This window comes from Neofelis nebulosa, chromosome 7 (genome assembly GCF_028018385.1).
Source record: "Neofelis nebulosa isolate mNeoNeb1 chromosome 7, mNeoNeb1.pri, whole genome shotgun sequence".
NCBI lineage: Eukaryota > Metazoa > Chordata > Mammalia > Carnivora > Felidae > Neofelis > Neofelis nebulosa.
Window position 1 is genome coordinate 115,317,980 of NC_080788.1, and position 21,613 is coordinate 115,339,592.

At 44.0% G+C, this 21,613-nt stretch overlaps 1 protein-coding gene and 1 long non-coding RNA gene across 5 annotated transcripts in view; one reads left to right on the top strand and one right to left on the bottom strand.

Annotated features, from left to right (window-relative positions):
• Positions 1-21,613, top strand: part of RAD51B (RAD51 paralog B) — a 644,260-nt gene that overhangs the window by 571,358 nt on the left and 51,289 nt on the right. The window contains exon 12 of one of the 4 annotated variants that reach the window (XM_058739441.1): positions 3,676-4,121. The exons of the other annotated variants lie outside the window; for them this stretch is intronic. Within the exon in view, the coding sequence (XP_058595424.1) occupies positions 3,676-3,692 (17 nt within the window). The 3' untranslated portion in view covers positions 3,693-4,121. Of the gene's footprint in view, positions 1-3,675; positions 4,122-21,613 lie in introns of those variants that run through there. 4 annotated transcript variants of the gene reach the window in all.
• LOC131517392 (uncharacterized) overlaps positions 19,995-21,613 on the bottom strand; it is a 14,296-nt gene continuing 12,677 nt past the window's right edge. Inside the window, exon 3 of the long non-coding RNA XR_009264571.1 lies at positions 19,995-20,141. This is a non-coding gene — a long non-coding RNA (uncharacterized LOC131517392). The remainder of the gene's footprint in view (positions 20,142-21,613) is intronic.

The following is a 21,613-nucleotide window of genomic DNA, read 5'->3' on the forward strand; positions in this document are numbered from 1 at the left end:
TAGCGAACCAATTGCTACACAGCTGTGTGTAATTATAAGTTGGTTGTCATGTTTGCATGGGCAGTCTTCTCATGTATTCTCTGTGGATACCTCTTTTATCTCTGCCATTGGGGTATTATCTTTCCATAGTCTCTAGAGGTATCTTCTGCACAACATATGCGCTTTATGCATATACTTAGATGATTAGTTGACAAAAATTACTTTAATTCCTCCCAAAGCTATAACTATATACGCTTTCAAGAATGAGAGATTTTAGTCTCATCCACTGCCCTTATTTTCAGGACAGCAGACTGAGTTCCAGAAAGGCAAAGTAGGGTTCACTACCTCAGAATTGGGTTTGTAGCCCTTCACAAATACTCAGGGCTCCTAAGATTTTATAAAATCAGAAATGGGGTGGAGCCTCTCATCTTCCATCATGGCAGCCCTTCTGGCAACTTATCTTTCAGGCTTCATGAGCCTCTGTTGGAATATTCCACTCCTGTCCTGAACCTTGAATCTTGAAATCCTAAGCTAAGATGGATCAGTCACTCTATTGTAAGCAATCCCTCAAGAAAGTTCCTGAGTTGGGTTATAAGTTTGGCTGGGTGGAATCATAATACAAATTAACAGTGTCCACTTAATATAAATCAAAAGTAGAGGTTTACTGCTTTCTCACATAGCATTGCAGAGGAAAACAGTCCAGAACTAGTATAGCAGCTCATTCCATGTATTTGTCCAGGGACCCAGGCTCTTAGCTTGTTGCCCCATCACACCTAGGATGTTGCCTTCATGGTTGTCATGGTCTACAATGGCTCGGCATCATTACCTCCAACCAGGTAGCAGAATTTGTATGAGGTAGAAAATGATGATGAAAGGAAAGGGTATCCTCCTTCTTTTAAGGATGTTAACCAGAAGTTACACACATTATTCCTGCTTATATCATGTTGGCCAATCTGTAAATATATGAAAAGAAAGACTGGAAAATTATAGTTGTTTATCTGGGGACCATATGCCTAGCTAAATTTTGGGAGTTCTTTTACCTTGAGAGAGAAGGGGAGATGAATATTCAGTGACACATCCTTTTCAGAGGAGCCCAGTTGCAGAGATTAGACCACAGGGTACAATAGTACAGACCCTAGGGCTGGGCTTGTAGCATAATGTTGAAATGCAGCATAAATATTGTATTGTAAATGTTATATATTGAAAATACTAATAGTACCCTCTTTGGTAGAGTCTAGAACAGAGAAGTAGGGTATCACAATTAGTAATGCCACCAAGGATCAGCACCAAAAATTTTGGTCCTCCACCCAAAACAAAATCTCTCTCAAGCAGAAACTTTAGTCTGTGCTAGTATGCACTCTGCCAGAAAGATACTTGAACAAGAGCTACTTGTGCTTATAGCACAAAGCAGGGTATGAATTTGGGTCCAAAGTCATAGACTAAACACATTTTTCCCCCAAAATGTTTTTTCCTGTCTCCACATTTTTTAAAACATGGAACAAAATGTCAGTTGGAATAAGGTTATATTAAAAAACTTTATTTCAAGGCCTGGACTATAGTTAGCCTGGATCCACACTCCTCTTTTAGAACCTGGAAGCTATTTGGCTATCTTTGCATAGCTAACAATTTGCATTTGTGAAAATGCCCAGGTAATAATACCAAAAGATGTTAAATCAATTCAGGTTGTTGATTTTCTTTGAAAACTTCTTCCAAAAGGACTTGGTGTTCTTTCTGGAATATGACTTAAGCTCCATTTTAGTGAGTTCAGTTCAGCAGGTATTTGTTGAGGTATCTATTGTTTGTAAACCATGGTGCTCAGAGGATATAAGACTAGGGGGAAAATGCTCCCTCTCTTTTAGTAGCTCAAAATCTAGTTAGCTCAAAAACAAAGTAAGTTTAATCAAAGGCAAACTGTGGCACCTATTATCGAGGTTCTAACAATGTGATATGTTTCAAAGAAATAGAATTGGGGTGCCTGCTGCATGGCTCAGTCAGTTAAGCATCCAACTTCGGCTCAAGTCATAATCGCACGGTTTGTGAGTTCAAGCCCCACATAGGACTCTCTGATGTCAGCACAGAGCCTGCTTCAGATCCCCTGTCCTCCTCTCTCTCTGCCCTGCCCCTACTTGCACTATCTCTCTCTCAAAAAAAAAAAAACATAGACATTAAAAAAAAAAAAAAAAAAAAAGGAGATAGAATCATTTCAAATAGGATGACTGAGGAAGGTTCCTGAGGGTAGGAGAGTAGGGTTCCTGAGAGTTGAACTGGACATCATCCTGTGAATACTGATGAAAATGGCTTTCCATTGTCTTTTAATAGAGGCCAGTTTCTTTTGCTGTTTGAGGATAGATCTGGGGACCCTGGGGAATGCTGATTAGTGCCATGTGACTAATGTTGAATCATGCTGACTAATGTGCTCTAAATGGATTGATTCAATAATAAAGGGAATGTTGAGAGTCAAGAGTTCAGATCCTGAATTTCACCATGTGATGAAATGTAAATCCCTTAGCTTCAGTACTTCATTTTTTTGGTCAATTAAAATGTGCTCATGATGAGAATCTAACAAGTCACCTTGACTAGAAAGTACTTTACAAACCTCAAGGAGAACAGAAATGCTTAACAACAACTCCCAGGACAGGCTTGTGCAATCGTGGGTTATTCATCGCCCATACAGAATCGGAACATCCATCACATGCCGCTCCCCAGCCATGCGAAACTTCTACTTCCTCGCACATGCCACAAGAACTGACAAACAGTACATTGCACTCACAAAAACTGACAAATAGAGGAGCTTTTGAAAAATCTTCCCATCTACCTACTGGGGCGGCTGTATTTTTCTACAACAAATGTCACCACAGAACTAAGAGCTTGCCTTGCACACACAGCTTTTTCTCTCTTTTGACATCTCCCCAGCTAGACTGCTTGAGAACGTGGCCTTCCGTGTCCAGATGTTTACTGAATTCTGAAGGCCCCCCAAAGGGCCCAAATTCTTTTGTTGCCCTCCAAATCACTTCCCACAGAGACTGACCGATGTCCTGAAGGAGCCCTTCAATAGGGAGGATAAATGGAGGCAGATGAAGACATGACCCCCTGAGGCTCACCCACGTCCACGCTAACAAAGGGTCTGAGGCACAACCTTGTAAGGAGCATTTTGGTCAGCAGCGTCCCTTCGAGAGGCCACATCTCCCCCACAGGGCTGCTTTCAATGGCTACCATCACAGTGGAAGCACTGGGCATTTGTTAAGGGCTGAGGTTTGCTAGGTGCAGCACAAAACATCTAAATCATGGTCCCCTGTCTTTGTGAGGGCTTCCTGGCTACTGATGGCAACTGGCTTTCTCAGGGGAAACCTGAGAGCGAGTGGAAGAAGCTGAAGAGGGGCTCCCACTTCTCTGGATGACCTCTTCCCACCCAGCCCAGAGAGGGCTTTTGTCTGTAGCCATCAGCAGTCAAGCCAGGGCTGCGGGACCTTACCCCACACCGATGCTGTGTTTCTGGGTATCCCTGGTTTGTGAGGCTGTTGGCTCCCTAGGTAATAGACAGGTATGTATGTAAGAGGAATACAGCTGGAAGGAAAGTTTTGTTTAGACTACTAGTGAGAAGTTAGTGCATTTCATGACAACACAGTTTTGTTTTGTTTTGTTTTTTTCAAACTGACTTTCTCTCCCTCTCTCTCTCTTTTTTTTTTTCTCCTTTAGGCCAACAGAGGCCATAAGGGACACTATGACCTTTGTCTAGAGCTGATGGGGGCACGATTTGTGAAATGAAACAGGATGGTGCTGCTTGGAAGAAGGACAGGAAGCCAGCATAATGGGGATTAATTAGTTGATTGATGTTGATACGGTAACAGATTTGCCCCCATACCCTTGAGCCAGCCATCTCAGACCTAGCAGGGAAGGTGAGGATGAAGAAGCCTTTGTTCAGGTCTCTAGATGCATAGGGCTGAAGGCTTTGCGCCATGGGATGTCAACAGCCGTAATAATAATAATTTGCACTTATATAGCACCTTTCAACCAGGCACCTCAAAGCGGTTTAGCCACGTTAATTAATTAAAGCCCACAATCCCCCTGGGGAGAGGAGGAGGATGACTAACAGGATTTGTAATTACAGGAGGGAACATTTCCGAATAAAGTATTGTCCACCATGTAAAAAGAGTGGGTGTAAAGGAATTGGGGTCTCCAAAGAGTAACTGATTCAGAAGTGAAATCATGGAAAGATGGGGAGGCTGGGGGCGGGCATGGGAGTGGGGGTCTGCTCTTGTGTCAGAGGGAGGTCAATGGGCTCAGAATTCACTGACAGGTTCGGATCCAACTGAGAAGCGGAACATGTATGGTATTAGTGGCATTTGGAAGGTCATTAGTGGCACAACCATTGTGGTGCAAATTCAAGTTTCACTAGTATATTGTGTATAGCCTTGCAGAACAAAGAGTGAGATTCATGCAGTATTTAATAAAGGATGAAATGAGTTCTTTGGATTTAAAGCCCAAAGCTGGGCCAGTCAATTAGCAAATAAACCAATTGGTGACCCATAGGATAATTTAGTTGTTTCCAGCAGAACACCCAGCCTAAGCCCTCCTACTGTCATGAAGTTTCCAACCAAAGCTTCAAGGCTAGGTTCAGTACAAGGCCTTGAGGCTACGACTCCTTCAAAGCCAGGCATCAAATCTTCCCGCCTTTGGCATGGGGACCTCTCTCTCTCTCTTTTTATTATTGTTTATTTATCTTTGAGAGAGAGAGAGAGAGAGAGAGAGAGAGAGAGAGAGACAGCATGAGCCAGGGAGGGACAGAGAGAGAAGGAGACACAGAATCTGAAGCAGTCTCCAGGCTCTGAGCTGTCAGCACAGAGCCCAACACGGGGCTCGAACTCACGAACCGCTAACTCATGACCTCAGCTGAAGGTAGACACTTACCTGACTGAGCCACCCATGTGCCCCAGCATAGGGAACTCTCTTACCCAAGTTGTTAGTGACCCCCCAAGCTGTCCTCTATAGAATCATTTTGTACCTGCTCCCCCTCCAGAGGTTTTTAAATGCTTTGGAGTCTACAGTCAAGTCATCCTATCTCATGTTTCCTGTCAGTGCCCACCAGAATGCTGTGCACCAAGTAGGTACAGATCAGTGAAGAATAACTGAATGACTGTCTTTGAACAACTTAGTATTTGTTGAGTACATACCAAGTGCTATGGTGAAGCTCACAAGAGCAGGATATGTGTCTCGTCCTCGAGAACTATATTGTAAGGTATGGAAAAGACTCATATCCTACTAACTCATATACTATAAAACAGAATAAAATGAAATGACATGATGGATGTATATCCAAGCCACATGCTACAAGGGCAAGAGTGGGAATGTTTGATCCAGCTGGAGTGAGTCAGGGAAGGTGTTCCTGGAGAGCAAACAATGTGCTGGGCATAGGAAGGCCAGAAGGATTTGGGTAGACCTGGAAGAGGTCACGGAGGCAGATTTTCCAGACTGTGGTCATTTGTCTCCCTTTGAGTGAGATGCATTTTGAGAACTTGTGGTCTTCAATAGAACATTTGTGAAAAGCAAGCTGAGTTTTTGCAGCTGATTAAATGTACATTTCCTGTGAGTTCCTATTATGTGAATTGGCTAATTTCAAACATCAAAGGACTATTTGAGAAGTTGGGAAAGATATTTTATTCTCTGTAACTATTAATTTGGTTTCTTTGCACTTTTATTGCCCGCCAAGAAAGAAAAGCTGGATAGTTCACACATTAAAACAGGGCACTCAAAAGTGTCTGAGAAAGGTACAAGGCAGACACCTCCCAATTCCAAATGTCAAGGAATAAACATCTTCCTCCTTGAGCCTATTTTTTCGACACCAGGAATCCCTAAGACAGGGCTCTACACCCAGTGACTGACAAATCAATCCCCACACTCTCCTGGTCCGAGTTCCAACAGAGCTTTTCACCGCAAACCACATTGCCAGGACAGACCTATGTGCCATTTTTGCATTGTGCCAATATTTATTAAGTGTTGCTGCAGGTCTGACACACACTATACATGCAAAAGCTTACCTAATCCTAACAGTCTCACGAAGTAGTACTTTGCATCATTCCTCCTGTGCAGATGAGCAATGAGGCAAGAAAAGTTCAGTCTCTTGCTAAAAAGTGATGGAATGTGGATTTGAACCCACTCGGTCCTGCTTCTTCCTCTCTCACCCCTCACCTGTCTAGTATTTCTGTTCATGTGTGTTACGGCTTCTCCCAGTCATCCTCAATTCACTAAAATACTAAGCACAATACTATGCACATAATAGGAACTCCATGAATATTTTCCAAATAAAAGAATCACCAGGAGCAATAATAGTGGTTTGATCCTCCACCAGGAAGAGTGACTGCAGAAAGCCTGGGCAGCGGTGCTGAGAGTTTAGTAGAGGCTCCATAGCTACCTCCTTTTCTTTCGACCATGATTAAAGATTAGGAGACAGGCTTAGGAAAGTTGCCCCAAGAAATGTTTGCAAGAAAGAAGACACAGGTGGTACTCATGAGCTGAGAAGCTGCCAAACCTGGTACCTCCCATGAGATACTAGTGAGGTACCTTGTATTGAACCTACTCACTGATTTCTTTTCTATGTGTGTGTACGTATACATTTATATGTCAAAGGTCAACTTTGTTCCCATAATTGTGCTAGCCTCCTAGGTACTCTGTTAATGGGCAGCAGTCCCAGTGAAATGGTCCCTATCAGCCCACAGAGTGAACATTTCTGGATTAGCCCAGAAGTTCTGAACTCTACGCATAGGGCTTCTATGTTATATGTTGTGAGCAAAGTTGCCACTCAGGGATGGGATTTAAAAGATTATCTGGAAAAACCTGGATTGCCAAATGAGAATTCTGGAGATGGGGAATGAGGATTAGGTAATGGGTAAAAGGGGAATGAAGGCAAGAGGAAGTACAAAAGATCAGATTCAGACCTTAAAAGTGTGGTCTTAGAGCCACTTGGGAGTGTCATTTTTTTTCTGAAATTTTTTCTGAAATTTTCGTTTTTCCTTTGGTTTCAATATTGTCGCCATCACTTTTGTCCTTTGGCTATGAAAAGACTTTCTTTGTTCTATTACAGAATTCAACAGAGGCCTCTTTTGCTCAAATGGAGGGAAGGATCCCATCACATTCCCCAAAAGAATATCCTAAGTGTGAGAGAAAGTACATTGCCCACCTCTCTGAATTTTGGTGAGGACAGTGTTCAGAAGGAGCACAGGTTCTCCAGAGCTCCAAACAGATCTGGGAAGGGAGTAGACCAGTAAATAGTGGGCATAAATCAGGACAGACTTGGTTTTGCTGCCTAAACAAACAACACCCCGAAATCTTAGTGACTTAAAGTCTGCATGTCTGAGAGACTCTCCCAGGACGCTGTCCTCCATGTGATGACTCAGTATCCCATCTCAGTGTCAACATGTACTTCCACAATTGCCACAGTAGGGGAAGAGAGAGAAGGGTTGTACCCTAGCAATTAAGTGCTTCCCCCAAGAAATGGCACCCATCACTTCTGCTCTCATGGCCAAGCAGTCATGCATCCAAGCCCAGCTGCAAGAAGGTGGGAAGTACAGACCTCCTCTGTATTTGGAAGAGAAGGAGAACTAGATATTAGTGAACACTTATAATGCCTGCCACATAATGCTATAGCCAGTGAGCTGGCACATATCTCCTTCTCTCACACTCATGCCTTGTGTATACCTTTCCTTTAGATCACCCAGCACATATTGAAGACTTATGGGTTAGTGTTGAGGAAAGAAAACCAAATAGTTTTCTAGTCTACAGGCATTTTTGTCTACAGGCAACCATTTTGAAAGAGGTGTAGCCACAGAAAACCAGTTAACTCTAGGTACTTTCCCCATGGAGCTATCAGACACTAATAACTCCAGGAAAGGCTAAGGGGTTAAAGAGAGTCATGGCCTGATTTCAGTAGTACATCTAAGATGGAACAACTAATTTTGAGTTGCCCAGAACCATCATGCTTCATATGAAAGAACTTCTGGAAATGTGCCCTTTCTCTTCCATTCCTCCTCTTATTACCAGACATGATTCAAATTCCCTCTAAGCCCTGTGACTTTTCCAGAAAGCAGCTCTCCCAGCAGAGAGAGAGAGAGAGAGAGAGAGAGAGAGAGAGGAGAAGAAAAAAAAAAACTTTCCCTTATTATTCTTCCAATAATGAATTCCTGCTCTGAGTGGGCTGTTTCCATGTGTTTTCAGTCAAGTGCTGATGGCAGCCTTGCCGGGGGACATTTCCAACAGGCTGTGGACATAATAGATGGGGTTTCATATTGACAAGGGCTGCTCTCAGCTTTCCTTCCAGTTTAGCCCTCCTAAGCCCTGAAATTGGAGATGAGAAATGATTCACGAGATCTCACTAGTGAACCAACATGGCTGGACACCTCTTTGCTCCTTTTAAGTAGGTAAAAAGTCATGGTTTTAAAGCTTCCTTCTAAGAGATTTGTAGGCTTGGATCTTAGTAACTTTACAAGGACTTAACTTTCTCAGACAAGCCCACTTTTTGTAGATGGCAAGACTTCCTTTCTTCAGGATTCAAACATAGTCTTGGCCTACCCCAACATCATAAGAACAAAGGGAGAATTTAGGACATACTATTTCCTGCCTGCCTAAAACCTCATCTCAAGTACACAAGATGCTTCCAAATAAGGAATGGCAGTAGCCATGTTTGCTAAGGGACCCAGACTACTCATTCTCCCCAAAGCAAAAGTCCAGGTAATTCAGTTTCAGCTTACCTACATGGAACTCATACAAACTGTTATTGTTGGGCTCTCTTCATTGAGAAGAGTCTCAGTTACCTTAGTTAAAAAGGAAAAGGTATATTTAAGGGTATAGATGGCCTGGGATTGGAAAGCCTTTAGGAGCAGAAGCAGCCCTGGGGACTTATTAGCTCAGAGTCTCTGCTTCCCTCTGTATTTCTGCCTGAGGTACCCTCTCCCAACAGACATACTCTACAGACTGTAGTTCTGCTTAGGAAAGACTTCAACTTGCATGTGGCTCATCCTGGGCTCTTAAGCTCCCCCATATATACCTCAGCCTTTCAACTTCAGTTCCCATTGGCTTTTTTCCTTGGTATTCCTAGTTGAAATTCCTAAGAGACAATCTCATTGGCTCAGGCTTGCCTTACTGTTCTGTCCCAGATAACATCATTGGTCGTTAGCCAGCCAGTCAGCTGTGGGCTGAGGGAAGAGCTATAAATGTAGCTACCTAATAGCAGAAGGTGGGGGCATGGCAGCTTCCTTTAGAGGATCTGTGAGGGGGCGAGGACTGGATGGGCCCTAGTGTGCTCTTTGAACCCTTAACAGGAGTGCTGCAAAGATACTCATTCTCTCTCGCTTCTTCCTTCCCCCCCCCCGCCCCACCCCCCGGCCCCGGTCTCATCACTGTAGACCTAATCTCCAGTCACAGCCTAAACCCCCATTACTTCTCATCCCCCAACACCTGATCCAGTATCCGGCTTCTCAGCCTGTTGAAGTGCCCAGTCACAGAGGTGTAGGACTAGTGAGTGGGAAGAAAGATCTCTTAAAATGTATTTGAGAATATATGGAAGACTGTGGAAGGTGTGGAAGGAGGAATGAAAATAAAACCCTTTCTTACTTAGCTAAAGAAAAACCTGTTCCCATCGTGGAACCAAAGTACCTTTCTTCTTCTGATCTTTGGGACAATTTCCCTTTTCCCAAAATCAAACGTCAGTAGAAACATGAGAAACTTCCATGGAGGGACCCCGATGGAGCAGAGCAGGAAGACAGTCTAGCTGTGCTAATCTTGAAGAGCTTTTTTCTGACCCCTGCAAGGATCCTTAGCTCCCATCCCAGAAGTGTGCATTTCCCTAGGCCCCCGCCCTCGGGCTTCATGGAGCCCTGGTCCCATATTCTTGAATCTCAAGTCCCAAGCAATTTACTTTCAAACTAAGGTTTAGAACACAAGGGGTGGAGTCTGTGTAGATAAGGTCTTTGCCGATTGTGTTCTCCCAAGATGTCCAAAGCTCTTCAGTGGCGGCATTTTTCACAAACCTACGTGATATTTTTGGAGGCTTGGTCTTGTGTGGTGTTGCCCTGGTTTAAGTGAGTCAGAGCAATTATGCTTTGAATTCACACATCAAGGAGAGGACTAGGAGGAAAATTGAATTATGCCTTTTATTCCTTAGAGACCATTGCCTTTATGCTTCATCAGAGGGTTAAAAGGCCAACCCCAAACATCTACATTCAAATTTCAGTATCTCTGTATTCTTTTCAGTGGAAGTGAGGCTAGAAGTGAATTAGAGGCAAGTCTAAACAACCCTGTATTTTCCTGCCCTTTACTGAGCTCTGGGTATCCCAGTTTGGATCAAATCATTCATCAAACCTCGTTCAAACTCTTATCTACTGACTAAAATTGCAGTGTTTCTAGGAGCCTATGCTGGTGAGGAAGGTAGTTCTGATGATGTTTCTAAACCTGCTGCTGTGGGATTCTAGAGCCAGTTCCTCTGGATTACTTCCAGATCTCTGTTCATTCCATTTAGAATCTGAGGTTGAAATCTATTGCCATTGTCTGTCCCCTGGGATCTGAAAACCCATCTGGGGTTTGTCCAGCCTCTCTCTCCAATACCACCGTCCAACTGCACAGTCATTACCAGTCCAACAGCTTGAAAGCTGATGCAAATGTGGAGCATAAGCCATTTTGGCTTTCTCCCAGTCCTCTGGGCCCTTCTGGGGTTAATCAGCAACCACCTATCTTTGTGTTAATAACAGAAGTCTCTCTAACTAGAACACCTGGAGGAAACCCATAGGAAGGCTTAAGATGAAGCCAATTTTACAGTAATTGTTCTGACCATCACTGTTTAAACTGGACTCAGACTGTCCAGAAAAAAACCCAGCTTGCTAAAACCAGCCAACTAGCTCTCAATGTTCCTTAAGCCACTTTAGGTTTTACTAATACTTTCCATGTCTACATCACCGCTCCAGAGTCTCCTTATGCTTGCACTTCAGGCAATATCTCCCTATTTCAGGTACATGAGATTTAGTGAAGTGTCCTGACTGCATCTCACTGACAGAATTCTTTAGTGGCATCTTCCCAGCACTTTCCCCACGCTCCCAGCCCATTCTGATGGTTGTGTTTACACCAGTGGAGGAATAATAGACCTTCTTAACTGGGATTGCTGACAACTTCTCTTAGTAACTAACCCAAATGGCTTTGGGTGTCAGGTAATTATGTAGGGGGAAAAAAAGATGGGGGCTTGTTAGGTGGAAGGGTAAGTGGAGGACACGTGAAAAATAGTTTCCTGCTGTATTTGTCTCCTAAGGCTGCCATCACAGAATACCACAGAATAGTTTAAAGAACAGAAATGTATTTTCTCATAGTTCTGGAGACTGGAAGTCTAAGATCAAGGTGACAGTCAGTTTGGTTTCTCCTGAGACCTCTCTCTCTCTTGGATTTGCAGAGGCCCTTTCTCACTTTGTCTTCACGTGGTCCTTCATATGTGTGCACTCCTAGTGTCTCTTCCTCTTCTTATGACACCAGCTTTCTTGGATTAGGATTCTGTTCTTATGACCTCATTTAACCCTAATTACCTCCCTTTAAAGGCCCATCTCCAGGCACATTCATATTGGGAGTTAGGACTTGAACATACGGATTTGGTGGTATGGGGTGGGGGGTTGGACACAGTTCAGTCCATTACAGCCGCCATAACTTTTCCTCAACAGATCATCTCCCATCCTCTGACGCTGCCCTTCTGAGTGGGAGAAGAGTAGACATTGACCAAGAAATGGCAGATGTGACTCTGTACAGTGAGTTTGAGAATGGCTAAGCTAGGTAGGGAGGGTGCCTAAGACAGGCAGAGCCAAAAGATGGACATTTGGAAACATTAAGAGATGGCTGGGTGGATAGACAGATGGGTGAATATATGACTTAGGTAGTATGTTGATGCCACCAGGGTGGACATTGCATTCTACTTCCTTGGGGTTGTAGATTTTTACAGCGCAGTGGTTACAAACTCAAATGCTCATGTTAGACAGGTAACAGAGCTGCAAAAAGAGGCCAGGTGCAATAACAGGGAGTAGTGGGGAATGTGACAAACTGGAAAGAGTGTGCCCTACCTAAATGGGCAGTATATACTCAGTTCCACCCAGCCAATTATTACGTCGTGGGATGCCAGCCTAAAGTTGCCAGCATGTCTGATTTTTCAAGGGAACAAGAAATCTGGATTTTCAGATGAAGTCTTTCTTTAAATAAATCTTTAAATTATGGCAATTAATTCAAAAATTGTAAAATGCTGTGTGGGCCAAATCAGCACTTTGCAGTCTGAGTGAACCCTGGAGGCTGCCAGATTTCCACTCTCGGACTACTGGAAAGACATCTGTAATGCCATCACATGAGGATGTAGGTATTTAAGAGCTCACGAGTACACTGCGTGGGTTCAAATTTCAGCCCACTTCTTACTAGCTTTACAATCTTGAGCAAGTTACACACGTAACTCCGAGTTGTCATAACAATAAAATTAGTTAATACATATAGGTGCCTAGAACAATTCCTGCTGCCTCATAAGAAAACAGAAACTGAGCCAGCATTATTAGGTAGTGACACCAAACCTTTTGGTTTCCTCATTTGTAAAATGGGGACAACCTATCCCCCAGGGGAAAAGAGAATATGTATGATGGGCTTACAAACGTGTGCACGTTGCTGAGAAATTCACCAGGTACTTCTTTTGTAACTGTACCTATAAGTGAGGCTCAGTCTTGCTCAACGCCAGGCTGGGATCCCTGTAAAGAAGAGGATAGCATTAACTAGAACCAGTCCTTTTTTTTTTTTTTTTCTTCTTCCAAGGATTGTTTGGCTATTTTGCTATTCTTAGCATTTGGTGAGTTTTTCTTTTTTTTTTTTTTTTTTTTATTGTGAATTTTTAAACATTCATAAAAGCAGAGAAAATAGCATAATGAACACTCAAGTACGCTTATCTAGATTCAATCATTGTTAACATTTGCTGTGTTCGTTTCATCTTGGTGAGTGTTCCTTTCAGGGGTGGGATGTGGCAGTACAGAAAGGGAATGGAATGAGGCATAGTGGTACCAAATGGGGGAGCTCAGGGCTTTCCCCACCTCAGGGATGGATGCCATATTGTTGCAAGAAAGCAAGACCCAGTTAGATATAGATGGTTCCCTTTTGGATAGGACCCCTGAAAAGGGATTTTTGTGCAGGATAATTTGTTATAGATCATACACTGTTACCGCCTTAAAGTGATGTAAACTGGGACACAGATCCTTTTATTATTTATAAGACTTTCATTTATTATTATTTCTAAGGTTTTATTTTTTTTGTAAACAAGAATGTGTTCATGTATTGCTCACGAAATTGAAAAGCAAAAAATTTTAGAGAGTTTCCATGTGGAAATGTCTCCTGTCATAAAGGATTCAGGAGTTGAAACTGGTAGATCGGTGAAAAACCCAGTAAAATCTCAGTGAGAAAAATAAATGTCGGTCGCTAAAAATGAAAGGTTTTAGGAGCAAAAACACTCAGATACAAAGAAAGTATATGCCAATTATAGACGGCCCTTTCTGTTAAAGCATTTAAAAGAATCTAAGACATATTGCCCCATTTCTCAGCATTAGCTTTTACTGCATTTGAATGCACAGTCTTCTCCCTGGAAAGGATGTCTTACTATGTGAAAGCAACTAAACTTTGCTTTAAAATTCTATTATTCAGACCCTTCATTAATTTAAGCTGACATTCCTTCTCAATCGGGGCCAATCATCAAAGCTTTATTGTATTGAGAACCTTGAATTCAGCAACAAAGAGTGTGGGTTTGGAAGGACGCGCTAGGAGGGGGGAGGGCAGAGAGCTCCCAAGGCCCAAAGAAGGGAGGGGAGAGGAGGAAGACAGCGGGAGGGAGAGTGATAGGGAAAGACTGGAGTCCTGAGAAGCAAAGGGAGGACAGAGGAGTTAGAAAAGCAGAGATACACTGGGGCGGGGGACGGGGGTGGGGGTGGGTGGGGGGTGGATTTGGGGGGTGGATAGTGGAGGGAAGGGGAGATGGGCTTGGAGGGTCTATGCTGCAAATCTGTCCCTTGAGCCTCTGCCCATCAACCTGCAACTTTGCCTTCACAAAGTTTTCTCCAGAGGGAAGGTAAAAAAGGAGACAGGGAACAGAAGAAGAGAAAGCATTTCCTTTTCTTCCTTCATCCAGGTGCCTCTTGAATCTTCTGCGCTAGTGCCCTGCCCAGCAACAGGGTGCCTGGCAGGAAGTCTGCCCCACCCTGCAGGCCTGGGGTCTAGTCATGTCTGGCCCAGTTCCTTCTGCACCCCAGCCCCCCAGCAGTGCTCTGTCTTCCTTTCTGGCATGATTTACTGTGGAATACATGATGTGGAATGTGCTAAGTAGAATGTATTGGGTTCATTGTTAAGGCATAGGGCAAGGAAGGAGCTTTTGAAATGTGAGGACATTACAAGATTTTCTTGAGAATCCGTGATTTATAAACAGAGTAGAATAAAATTTGTAAGGTGAACTTTAGAGCCTAAGGGACAACTGAGCTTTTTAAATGTGTAACTTTAATAAATAAAATACTAATTTTGAAAAACCAAATAAACCCAGGTGGTCTTTTGTCTGCACTGAAACAGTTCTCAAGGACACAAGGAACTCAGCTGGACACTGGAGTGGACAGCCAGCCCCTGATGTCCAGCAACCCATCAGAGACCAAGTCATGGGAGGCTGTAGGTCTTCATTCCCCAGCCCACCACATTCCAGTGTGTGCCCTCAAAGAACCCCAGTGACCTCCCTGAGTCATAATTTCCCAATGTGTAAAATGGGCATAGAAATAATCTGCCCAGTTTTCACCCCAGGGGGCCATGGGGATGACCATGTGATGCATGTGGATGGTTTTCCAACCTTTACCAGGGGTCTGATCTTGGGTTAATGCAATGACCCATTCTCCAGTTATAAGACCTAAATTAGATCATGCTATTATTCCTCCATTCAAAACTCTGAAGTGACTCCCTTTTCACTCGAACTGAAAGCAAAGTCTATCCCCTGTCCCTTAGAGCTCAGTGTACCCAGTGTGCACCTGCCATGTTATCTCTTGTTACTTCCCCTGCTCACCTGCTATGGCCACCCCATTCTCCATGTTATTCCTCCTGTCACCAAGCACTCTTCACCTCACTGACTTTGGACTTTGAACTCTTTGAGAGAATCATATTCCCCAGACAGTCCCATAGCTGATGTCCTCATCTCCTTTCCCAGATATTGGCATACCTCCCTTACCTCTCTAACTTTTTGCCAAAATGTCACCTGTCCATGAGACCTAATCTGTGTAAATTGCAGCCTACTCTCCTTACACCCATCCTGTTCCACTTTCCCTTTCCCAAAGCACTCATCACCATGCAACATAATAAATAACTCTTTTTTTTTTTTTTTTTTTTTTACCATTCACGGTGTGTCTTCTCTGCTACAAGATGAGCTCTGGAGACCAGGCATCTTTGATTTGTTCACCGAATGCCCCAGGCACCAGAGCAGTGTCAAGCACATTAAGGACACTCAATAAATAGGTTGGATCTTTCTTAGAGGTCCAGGGTATAAAACCAACTAAAGAAGGACTACTCTAGTTGAAGAGAATATGAGCTCAAAATCTCTCCTCACATCCCTGCAGGCTCTCCATGGAATAGCTCTTGCTCCAATGAACAAATTTGAAAACTGCTGACATTTGTTCTAATACGTAGAGTCACTTTTGAAGCTAGAAAGTGCGGTGTAATGTCAGGCTCAAACTCTTTGTGCACAGCAGGTGCCCCATTGGTAGGGGGCAGGGTACAGACCCCAGGACTGGATCCTTGCTGTTATTCAGGTCTCAGCTCCACCATCACCACTCAGCAAAGCCTTGCCCATCTACCCTCTCTTCATTCTGCACAGCATGACTAGTAATTTTAGCCTGGAAAAAAAATTTAATGTTTATTTATTTATTTATTTATTTATTTTGAAAGGGGGTGGGGGGGCAGAGAGAGGAGAGGGAAAATCCCAAGCAGGCTGTGCCCTGTCAGCACCGAGTCTGACGTGGGGCTCCATCCCACAAACCATGAGATCATGACCTGAGTCAAAATCAAGAATCGGACACTTAACTGACTGAGCCACCCAGGCACCCCTGGGCTGGAAATAATTTGTAAGGACTTTGTTGAGCAGCTACTATATGTTAGGCAGTGTCTGTACTCAGTTCACTCCATAAGCCATCTCCTGAAACTGTCTGCCCTTTCACCCTTGTCTCTCCAGCCTCTGATCCCAGGCCTGGCACAAATAAGGATGATCAATAAATGATCTGTTATTTCCTCAACAACCCTCTGAGGCAGGTACCATTAACACCATCTTATAAGTGAGGGACCAAAGTTCAGGTTTAGCTAGCTTGTTTAATGTCATAAAACATTAGACATGTGCATTAGACTAGTGCATGTCAGAGCAAGGATTTCAGTTCTACTCAGACAAGCTCCAATCACTCTGGTTCTGAGAGGGAATTCAGGTTAGACCATCTGCTTCCCTCAAGCAGATCTGTCTCCTGGCCACACCAGAAAATGAGGGAAGGGGTATTTCTTTTCTTTGTGGCTTTCTCTCCTCCACCTGGGCACATCTCCTCCCTTCTTTCAGTTAGCTCACCTGGAGGGGTCTCCTGCCACCTTTTGATTAATGGGCCTGCCTTTCCCACCCTCCCTGGCTGGGTAACCTCAGAGTTAACAGTGGTTCATCTTGAATTACAAATGGAGTTCTGAAAGACATTGCAATTTTCTGCTTACAATCTCCCTAGAATTCAAATTCTTTGTGAAGGTCATTTGCTTATGAGTAGAATGATGGATTCACCAACTCTCTCCCTTTAAGAGATATCTGGATGGTGTCTTCTGGTGTCCCCCTGCCCCTTCCCAAACTGGCCCTAGTTAGTTCATTTAATGTAGCTAGAATTCCCACCAAGGACCCCCACTCAGTTTCCACTCTGGTCACTTAACTAAGGAAAAGCTCTAATCATGTTGTCTCATTACAAAACAGAAATCATTTATAACCAGCATGTTCATTGTGCCTTCCACATATCCACTCTTAGCTGTGATTTTCTTTCTTAGCCATTCTTAGCATGCCAGCTATTTATACCATATAGGGGCAAAGCAACTTTGTATATACCCAGAACTATTTTATCTGAGAAGCAGCCTCTGAGTCTCCAGCACCCAGAACTTTAGCCCCAGGAGAAAGCATCTCCATAAATCTGATGTTTAATGCCAGATTAAAATCTCTCTTGGAAGCTTTTGAGTTCATTTCAGAGTTGCCTGTGGAGACAATGATTAACTATAGATGTCATGCAGGTTTTCGTTTTCCAGGTGCTTTTTATTTCATCCAGAACCAACAGTGTCCTTTAGAATCTGCTACTCCCTCTCCGATCCTCTTTCTGTAGGTTTTATGTTCAAAGACTCTGGGTCGGAGAAGCTCAAGGTTGAGTTGAATATCTGAAATGACCAATTCCACCAATGCTCTATTAGTAAAAGGCTGGCATCGTTCTCCAGTTGTGTGGGACTTCCCTGTGTACTGGAGGACATTTGTGCTTCCTGCCTCATTCACAGAATGTGAAGTGCCTGTAAGAACCAGAGGTGTCTGTAGGCAATATTCCAAGTACCTCTAATTGGAAGCACCAGTGACAGTATCTCGGAAAGATGGTGAACTGGGAGCAGATACCATTGAGTTCTGCCACTGATGAGGGGGTGTGCCTATCCCCAGGGCTTCTCCGGTTCCAGTGCACATTGCTTCCTACTCTTGTTGCCTTCAGTGACCTATGTTTGCTTTCAAATCTGATCTTGCTAAATATTATTTTAATCTCTGATTTCTTCCATATAAAACTGGGCAGGAAGGAGAGGAGGAAATATCCTCGTAAGGAGGGTTCTGTTCTCTGGAATCACTTTGGACTCTTTTTCAAGTTAATGATTGAGAGAGTTTACTAGATGGAAGTTCCCAAGCCCAGCAATTAGAGCCTGGGATAAAAGAGATAGAAACAGGGACAGAAACAAATAGAATCACCAGGACCCAAACATTGGGCTGCAGCCAGGGTGTCTTCTCTCAACTGCACCCCACATCAGTCCTGACTTGCTTGTAGATCCCCGAGTTCTACTTCTCTCCTGCCCCACAATTTCTAGAAAAACTGCAAGGTAAATGGCCAGAGTCAGGACCTTCTAGTAGAGTAGGGATTCTATAACTCTCCAGACCCCGCAAGAGTGTGACTATCTATAAGGAACCATCATCCAGAAAGGCAGTCAGATAGATGGCTGTGTCTGTTCTTTTTGTCCCGCTTCTTATTTCTCTTGGGCATGATTAACCACACATGCCAACGCCCCAGCTCACGGACTGCCTGTTCCTACGGCCCGCCCGCCTGCCTGTCTTGCTGGGGTTGTGTCCATGCAGCTCTCAGCATATCCTGTTTGTTCAGTCCCCTTTGTCTCCCACTGGAGCAACAGGGAGAAAGGATTCCTCTGAGCCCCTTGGATTTGGGCTTTGAAATCAGATCCTGGCACACCTGATTACACTCAATAGCTGGAAATGGTAAGGATGTCCGATGGGCAGAGGGCTCTTGTTTTAAGCTCTGCACACCAGGAAGGCAGGGGCTGGGTCTCCTCGGGGCTGCACTGGAGGGGGCAGGATGCTCTGGCAGGAAAAGCAAACAGTGTAGCTGAAGGGAAATTCACTTGAAAAAGAACTCGGGGCAGTGTCCATCAGGGGGCATGTAAGCTGTCCCTGAGGACACAAAATGGGGCTTAGACTCATTCCTCTTTCCTCACACCTCCCTGGTTGGGAAGCATTCGGTTCCAGTAACCACACGCCCAAGGGCTGGGAGAGTCAAGCTCTCTGTCCTGCTTTTTCTGTAGAGGTGTTGCCTCTGAAACCTTGGCAAAGGGAATAAAAAAACAGCAACCTACAAGCCATGACACTGGGAAGGAAGCTAAGAAGCTCCTCAGCCTCCACGCACCATGAGCTTTCCCACAGAGATTGAAAAGTCATTAGGAAAATTCCACACGTACAAAAGGCATAAAGAGCACCCTTGCACCAGCACCCAGCTTAAGAAATGAGATGTTACCAATGCAGAGGTGCCTGGGTGGCTCAGTTGATTGAGCACATCTGACTCTTGATTTCAGCTCAGGTCATGATCCTAGCGTTGTGAGATCAAGACCCAATTTAGTCTTGGAGCTCAGCGTGGAGCCTACTTAAGATATTCTCTCTCTCTCTCTCTCTCTCTCTCTCTCTCTCTCTCTCTCTCTCTCTCCCCCCCCCTTCCTCTGCCCCTCTCTGCCCCCTCTCTAAAATTTAAAAAAAGATTAATTTGAGAGAGAGAGAGAGAGAAATGTTACCAATGAAGTTAAAGCCTTGGGGGTCCTCCCTGAACCCATCCTCTACCCCACCTCTCCAGCAACAACCTCTCAGTCACTCCAGTCCTTTCCTACATGTTCCAGGGGTGTGTGTGCAGCCCTCTTTGTGATAATCATGTGCCACGTTCCCCAGATACACCACTCCTTTTTCATGCCTTTAGCCCAATGTGGCTGCTGTGCTTTACTGGCCTGCGATGCTAGTCCCCTGTCTCACTCTTCCTTCCACTCTGGGCTCAGATGTCACTAACCTGGGGGCTCTTCCTATCACCTGCACTGATTCCTGGAGCTCCACGGCCCTCAGCCCTCGTCTGAGCACTTGCACTATTGCCATGACGCCCGCAGTGTGCCCACCCCACTTCCACACGGGGCTGCAGATGCTATAAAGACAAACACTGGTCCCCTGCGGCTCCTCCAGCCAGTGACCTGGCCCATTGCCTGCTGGCAATGGAGTTGTCAGTTGAGTGAGTGAATGAGTGGGTGCCCAAATGAATGACAACTCAGCTATCAGACTTCCAACTTTCTTTCCCAGTTAAATGGGGAAGTCCCCATGGCCCCAGTGCCTTTTATAGGGGCATTTTCCTCCTCTAAGCTCCAAATCTTCTCTCTTCTGGAAGCACAACATTGAAAGGTTTCTTCTTCATATTCCTCAAATGAAGTTGGAACAAATATAATGGGAGTGTAAACTTTATTCCCCATAACTTCAACAAACAATAGTTTCAAAGAGAACCCTGGGTGGGCTTCATGTAGGTCTTGAACATCTTTTTCTAGGTGTCTTGTCACTTGTGTTCTTTGTCTTCTTGCAGCCTGTAGAAATCCTTAAAGACAGGAAAATGTACAAACCTATTAATCTTGCTTAGAAAATCCACTTTACCGCCACAGAAACAAAATATTGGGAAACAACAGTCTGGCTATTAAGGTGTTCTCACCCACACCCATTGTTCTCTGCTAAAACATTTGGTTGTTGCTGTGTAGACTCAGCTTTAGTCATGGAATTTTAGAGGATGTGCCTCAGAAGTGGGATCAAGAGCAAGCTTGACAGTAATCTGCACCGTAAGCCCATTTGGTGCCCTGGCACTGAGAATGGGCACCCAAGTCTCCCCAGGAAGGACATGAGAAGTGAGAGCGAGGCCAAGGGCTGGGTTGTGTGCATGCAGCACGAAGGTCAAATTTTCTTTTATGTTTGTTTGTTTGTTTGTTTGTTTGTTTTTACATGTGTAATTTTTATCAAGGTGAAATTCACATAACATAAAACATATTGAAGTAAACAATACATGGGAGCCTGGGTAGCTCGGTCAGTTAAGCGTCTGACTCTTGGTTTCAACTCAGGTCATGATTTCACAGTTGGTGAGTTTGAGCCCCACGCTGGGCTCTGTGCTGACAACATAGAGCCTGCTTGGGATTCTCTCTCTGCCCCTCCCTGGCTTGCTCTCTCTCTCTCAAAAAATAAATAAACATAAAAAATTTTTTAAATGTGATTTTAAAAAAAAGTAAATAATTCAGAGGCAATGAGTACATTCACGGTATTGTGCAACCACCACTGATATCTAACATTTTTACCACCCCTAAAGGAAACCCTATACCCATTAGTTAATACTCCCCAATCCCCCCTCCCCTCAGCTCCTAGAAACTACTAGTCTGTGCTCTGTCTCTATGGATTTACCTATTCTGGATATTTCACATAAATAAAATCATACAGTATGTGACCTTTTGAGTCTGGCTTCTTTCACTAGCGTATTTACGAGGTTCGCCCATAGTGTAGCACAGTTCAGTACTTCACCCTTTCACTGGCTGAGTACCATTCTGTTGTACGAATATACTGCATTTTGCTTATCCATTCACCAACGGTGGCTATTTGGGCTGTTTGCACCTTTTGGCTACTGTGAATAGTGTTGCTATGAACTTGTGTGTACATGTATTTATTTGAGTAACTGTTTTCTGTTCTTTCGGGTATATACATAGGGGTAGAATTGCTGGATCATAGAGTAAATCTAGGTTTAACTCTTTAGGACTTACCATACTGTTTTCCTCAGTAGCTAAATCATTTTACATTCCCACCAGCTATGTACAAGCACAGGTAAGTGTTTATCCTTATGGGAGTTACATTCTAAAGTAGCCTCGAGCTCAATGGCTGTGTTGTGTGCACACATACTCTATAAGTGGAGATAGAAATTTTGCACAGGGGTAAAGGAGAAGGTGGAGCCCTCAGTAGACAAGTTGAGGGATGTTGAGAGGAACAGTGGACTTTACCTGTCTCCTTCCCATGCTATCCTTAGCTAAGCAAGGAACG